This window comes from Aptenodytes forsteri, unplaced genomic scaffold (assembly GCF_000699145.1).
Source record: "Aptenodytes forsteri isolate BGI_AS27 unplaced genomic scaffold, ASM69914v1 Scaffold172, whole genome shotgun sequence".
NCBI lineage: Eukaryota > Metazoa > Chordata > Aves > Sphenisciformes > Spheniscidae > Aptenodytes > Aptenodytes forsteri.
The window spans coordinates 11116585-11123325 of record NW_008795018.1 but is presented as its reverse complement, the minus strand read 5'-3'; the positions used below and the strand labels follow the sequence as shown (position 1 = coordinate 11123325).

The 6741-nt window shown below is 37.4% G+C and overlaps 1 protein-coding gene across 1 annotated transcript in view; it reads left to right on the top strand.

Annotated features, from left to right (window-relative positions):
- STEAP1 (STEAP family member 1) overlaps nucleotides 1-5851 on the top strand; it is an 11804-nt gene extending 5953 nt beyond the window's left edge. Inside the window, exons 2-4 of the mRNA XM_009275683.1 lie at nucleotides 1330-1842; nucleotides 3267-3431; nucleotides 5130-5851. Coding sequence (XP_009273958.1) covers nucleotides 1330-1842; nucleotides 3267-3431; nucleotides 5130-5387 — 936 coding nt within the window. The 3' untranslated portion in view covers nucleotides 5388-5851. The remainder of the gene's footprint in view (nucleotides 1-1329; nucleotides 1843-3266; nucleotides 3432-5129) is intronic.
- The last annotated feature ends 890 nt before the right edge of the window (nucleotides 5852-6741 follow it).

Below are 6741 nucleotides of genomic sequence, written 5' to 3'. Positions count from 1 at the left end.
GCGCTGAGGGGAGACCTCATCGCTCTCTACAACTCCCTGAAAGGAGGTTGTAGAGGGGTGTGTTGGTCTCTTCTCCCAAGTAACAAGCGATAGGACGAGAGGAAATGGCCTCAAGTTGCCAGGGGAGGTTCTATGATTCTATGATTCTATGATTTGATTCTTAAGAATAAAGCCAGATAATATTGCTGAGATAGGGAGATCTCCTGTATCCTAGCAGAATGCTAATTTACAACTTTCAAACTACTAATATTTGCTTTCCTCAAAATGGACAGTGCCATTTCACCTTGTGGAGGTCTGGACATCTGCCACATTAGCCATTCTAAAGCTGAGCCATTGCAGCATTAGTTCAGTTTTACTTTATATTTCATAAGAATATTAAAGGACTTACATGTTTATTACCTAATGTTATCAGTTCTTAGTTCTCCACCCCTGGTCAGCTGTCTGCTGCATCAAGTGCAATGTCCTGCTGTTGATACACGTATTTTCATTTTGTATGTATACTGATCATGTACCTCTTCCATGAACTATAACTATAGGACAATCTTTAAATACATTATCTCAGTGTAAAACAGTTTATAATATTACACTAAAATTTTGTACTAGCTTAGCTCCTTCCAAAGTCTGTGATAATTCTGCCAAGATCTTCTGTGAGACTGGAATCAAGCCATGCCTATTTGGCAGCAGAAAATTCAGCTTTTTAAACTGAAGTTGACTCATTTTCACAAGGTTTCATAAAAGTTAAGAGGATGCTATTACATTTGTGAAGGAGAGGAAGAAGACCACAGGACTCGATGCTGGAGTTGACAAATGTGCAGCTGGTCTAATACGCTGGATCCCAAACATTTCTACTTACATCCTTATTCCCCCAATTAAATGTCACTAAAATAGCAGGGATTGAATGAAGTATTTTATTGTCTTGACTCTGGATTCTGTTATTGTGCATATTATTTGGGCTACACCATTAAGTCTGTAGCTGAAATTTGACATTTGAAATCTGTAGCTCATATCATAAGAAGCTGTAATGATGCTTCACGTAATGTAATCCATCTCCCCTTGCAGTGTAGTTAACTTCCTGGAATTAAAATCTGTTTTGAAATCCCCATAGATAATGAATGAAGAATGAGAAATCTATGCTAAAAGTGCCTTGCTCAACTACTGACTATGTTGTTTGAAACATGTTTTCAAGCTACCTTGTCTTTAATAGTGGTTATGTTTTGTACATGGTTTCAGTGCAGTACGGTGTAAAAGCCATGATGGCAAATACTGTCATTACTGAAGTTTTTAATCTTTTCTTGAATTCACTTGGTATTTCCTTTCTGTCCTTTCCAGAATGTGGATATGCAAGTCACCAATCCACCAGAAGCAGCTGCACTTTTTAATTTACATCAAGCACACCATTTTGGTGAGTTTGAACACTCTTCAGAACAACACTACAATCAGGATCTGTTCCCCAAGTGGCACTTGCCAATGAAGATAGCATCTGTGATCTCATTATTAACATTTATTTACACTTCTGTGAGAGATGTCATATATCCTTTTATAACCAGAAAGGAAAATGTTTTCTATAAAATTCCAATCCTTGTCATAAACAAAGTTTTACCAGTGGTTTCGATTACCCTTTTAGCACTAGTATATTTACCAGGAATATTAGCTGCTGGTTTCCAGCTGTACTTTGGCACCAAGTATAAAAGGTTTCCCCAGTGGCTGGATAGATGGATGTTATCAAGAAAGCAATTTGGACTTCTCAGTTTCTTCTTCGCTACAATGCACGCCTGCTATAGCCTATGCTATCCAATGAGAAGATCATACAGATACAAGCTGCTGAACTGGGCATTCCAGCAGGTATGATGGGCATGCAAACACCAACCTTCTGTATTCAGAAAATCCTTGGTTTGGTCATTCAAGCAAATCTGGATGGGGGGAAAGCCATTTTCATTGCCTTCGTTTGATTTTGAAGCAGATCCCCACAGAGCACTGTTAAGGGATGGAGCAGGACCTAGTTGTTAAAGCATGTAATAGAGAGTCAAGAGTCAGTGTGTATTAAATAAGTAATTTTCTTCATTTGGGATTTTTTTATCTCTGTAAAATGCACATACTTATACCTGCTTCACAGGAACATTTAAGTCTTTGGCACACTATTAGTTTAGTGTCTCGGCACCAGTGGAATCTAACTGTCTACAAAAACTGAGCACACACCAGTTTTAGACATGTTTGTAAAGTGAATTAGCCAGCAATGAAGGAGGGCTGAGCTAAATCACAATAATCTGTGTTTGCCACAAACTAAATTTGTGAACACTGATGGCTCCACAATTGGGCTGATGCACACTAACTTGTTAAAAGATAGCATTTCAATCATGCTTCTGAGTCATAGGCAATAATTGGCTTGCAAAGCTCTCTAAGATCCTCTGTGACTATAGAGTTCCTAGTACTTGCATATCACCTTGAGTGCCATGCGTATTGCAGTATAAGGAATATTCCAATATAAGGTATAGAATGCAAATGTACATTTTTATTACCCTCAAAGTCTAATCTAGAGTTTTATTAAAAGCACAATATGATGTTAGCAGCTTCTTAAGAATTCTGTAAACAGTCAAACTACCTATTGAAAACTCTGAAATCAGCCTTACCAGTAATCTGACTTGAATGGATTACCAGAAATTTCCTTGAGATTCCAGTCCTCAAGATGAATGATCATATTTGGGGTATACTACGCCATGGTGATCACTAGCAGCATCGAAGGGCTGTTGCAAGTAGTCATAAATAGGAGAAGCTTTGACATCAGTTTATGAAAATCACAACCTTTTCATCCATACCAACCGTTGTATTCAGTGGAGCTGAATGTACCAAGTTGTTGTTTTTAAAAAAATAGAGCTGAATTAGCTCCCTAAAATAGTGCTGTTAATATATTTCCTGTTGTTATAATCTCCCAGATATGGTGTTTAGCCATAGATGGATTTTTTTTTGTCAAAGAATAAGATTTCTCCTGCTGTGAAGGCAGGCTAACAGGTCTCAGAACCAATCCCTCCTGGGCCAAGACACTGATGAAGTCTAAATTCTTCTCATTTAAAGCCCACCTTTGCTCTGCAGGTACTAGTGGAGACTTTGTCATCAGAAGTAAATAGCAGTTACATTCAGAGACATTAAAACAAACAAAAATACTGTGTTTCTTGCCTTATTTCCTGAATATTATGGTGAAAACAGCTGTATTTCACACAAACAGCTAAGTGTGCCAGTCTGTCATTTTAAATATGGTGTTCTTTTGGCAGGTCAAACAAAAAAAAGAAAATGCCTGGATTGAACACGATGTTTGGAGAATGGAGATTTATGTGTCTCTAGGAATCCTGGGACTTGCTTTGCTGGCCTTGTTGGCAATAACATCAATCCCATCTGTCAGTCACTCTTTGACCTGGAGAGAGTTCCACTACATTCAGGTACGCATAAATGTCATTAGTGCATGGCATTAGTCCTCATTTACAGGACTGTACATTATCAGCTAAGACCATTAGAAGTTGGAAATATCCAACACAGAGGAGTTAGTGAAACCAATCTAAAAGTTTGTTCCGTACTCTTTGTTAATTGCTTTGCAAAAAATGTTCATTTCATTTGTTATTTTGTCAGGAGAAAAGGCTGTCAGGTTCAGGGTATAAAGTGGGAAGAAAGACAATTCCAAACCACTTTTTTGCTCCTCTGGCTTCGTGACCAGCAGCAGTTGTCCCTTCAGGACCTATTCTTAGGTCAAAGACCTCTGGTGCTGAAGGCATTTTAGTCATCTTCTGGGCATCTTATGTTTCAGGAATGCCCTGTGTCCTGCTGAATTGTTTTGGCAATTCTTTACTGCCTGAGCAGTACCAGGTGGCTGGAAGGACCAGGAGAAGACTTCTGCCCAATAATACATGCAGATGTTTTCCATTTCAGCATTATTAGCTTCATAACCCCCTCCAAAAAGGTGTATTCTGAAAAGCAGACATCTTAGAACAGATGCATAATCAAATCCAGCCAGTCCTGAGTTTGCTACAGATGTGCTTGTTTCGTTCACCTAAGTATCTGGTTTGCTCTTAGTTCTCCTGTACCATACGCAGTAATAATCAGGGGTGGTTCTGCTGACATCAATATGATCACACTAGAGTGAAGCAAGTGTTGAATTAGGTCCCTGAACACCAAAATCTGAAAATACAATAACCTACTAAGTACCTGGCATTTGAAAATTTAATCGGCATTTGAAAAGTAGATCTGAAATGTATATCTTCCTACAATTAGTACATAATTTGTAAGAAAAGTTTTCGGCTCTGCAGAGAATAAATATATATGGACAGGTCTAGGAGGGAGTTTCCAAGTGCATGTGTGCTTTCAGTATTAAATTAGTATGGTGAAGAAACCCAGAAGAGTAATACTACTATATTGGATTCGTTTTATAAACAAATAAGCTTTATACTCGAAAATCAGATTCTGTAGATTTAGCAGTTGGAAAGGTAGTGTTTGACTTCACTGATGAGTAATTCCATTTTTCCAACAATATCAAGATTGACATGCAACAAGAAACTCAAAATTACTAGTAACTCTAGCATAAAATTTCCTTTACTCCTGAAATCTGTAGATATCCTAAGCCAAATTTATTTCTGTAAGTGGAATGAAAGACTTCAGTTTCCTGTAGTTCTGAAATTGCTTTTGTCATAGTACTAGACTTCCTAGAGTTTCTGATTTTAATTGACCTTAAAATTTTTCTTTGCAAATAACCAATTAAGCCATTTCTAAATCTGCTTTTGAAATCATAGTAATTTATCATAGAAATAAAGTAATTTAGGATACAGATGACATCTATAAATTGAGATATTAAGAACTGACCCTTTTTCAGGAATAGCCTGTAGTTTGTAATCTCTTCTGTATATTAGCTAAGTATCATAGCAACACTTGAAAAATGTGCCTCATTGTTTTCTCCTATGGTGGCATAGAGGGGTACAGTTGGATTCTTGAAATATAGTCCTTAAATTTTATTCAAAGCCAATGGTCTCTTTTCTTTGACTTAACTGTGTTGGTTGAGGCCCTTCCCAATTTCCGTATTTGCTTAACAGAGTACTCTTTTTGCCAAGTTGGAAAAAATAAATAGCTTACTATTTTCTTTCTCTTTTCAGAGCAAGATGGGATATTTAGCTCTGCTGCTATGCACTGTTCACGCACTGGTGTTTGCTTGGAATAAGTGGGTTGATGTTAACCAATTTATCTGGTATACACCGCCTTCATTTATGGTAGCAGTTTTTCTTCCTATTGTAGTTCTGCTTTGTAAATGCATACTGCTCCTCCCATGTTTTAGGAGGAGGATAAAAAAGATCAGATGTGGTTGGGAAGCTAACACACAAACCAATCAAACCAGCATGACTTCCAGACTGTAGATCAAATATGGACATTTCCTGTCTATGTATGTAAACATGCCATGAAATATTCACTCGCAAGCTCTGTTTTCGTATTTTCCATAGATGTTTCTTCTTCGCTTTTCATTTCGACTTCAGGAGTATGGGATACTTGATGCAATCTGGACCTTTGCTAAAACAGGAGGTGAAAACATTCTTTTTACACTTTAATCTATTCAGTGTTCTGGTATATGATAATTTCTTTCTTCTGACTCACTGCTTTTAAAATCCAAGGGCTTTATTGTCTCAATTGTAATTCTTTCATAGGCAAAAGCAATCATAAATCATTGCTCCAGATGACCACAGAAAGTAAATAAATGATTACACCACAGAACCCAGGAATACTTTCTGCTTCCCACAGCCATGTTTGTTCCTTTGTTAAATCTCAGTATTATAATGGGACAACAACTAGAGTATTTATCATCCCATTCCCCCTTATCGCCTGCATCCTATGTTTCACTCTGCAGAATGGGGACCTTGGCACATGAGCCAGAAACTGTGTATTCCCACCAGGTCTTGAACTTCAGACAATTCGACAAGCAGAATTGCAGGGAACTTTACAAGGTAAATCTCTCCTGAGGCTTGGGCACAGTCTAAAAAAAGAGGTTTTAGACTCAGATCTCCATCTTATACAGGACTAGGTGTGTCTCTGTTTACTTAACATGGTAAAACATTTCCCATTTTTTATTCCACGAACACATTCTTTTGTTTCTGATGCTGGAAATTTTCCATGCTTTTGACCTAAGCCTGCAGCCCTTGACATGTGCTAAACTTTATTCGCACAAATTATTCCAGTGGGATAACTCACATCAGGTAAATGTGTTTTACTGTTTACTCTAGGGCCAGCACAATTGTGTGACTGGAAGAAAAACATTAAAAATAGACATTTGAATCTTGACATTGATTTGGTGAGATTTTTATGTAAAATGGCTTCTGAATGCATTTGCTTTTACAAAAATTGTCATATAAGCTAATTAAACCTCACTTTCCTTATGTTGCATAGGTCTGGCTGAATGTTTTAAATGAATAATTCATTTGTTAGTGTCTATTTTTAAATACATTATGCAGTAGTTAATATTTTCACCCAGCATCAGGAACATTTCTGCCAGTCTCCCTGCATGAGTTGACTAGGACATGGACTGATGATGCCACCTATTGCTGGGATCATCTGAATGAGAATTGTAATTGGTAATGGCTCTGGTATTAAAACAAACAGGAAAACAATGTATGCATAAAAAAATATGCAATATATGGTGCTAATGATCATAGAATCATAGAATCATTGAGGTTGGAAAAGACCTCTAAGATCATCGAGTCCAACCGTCGACCCAACACC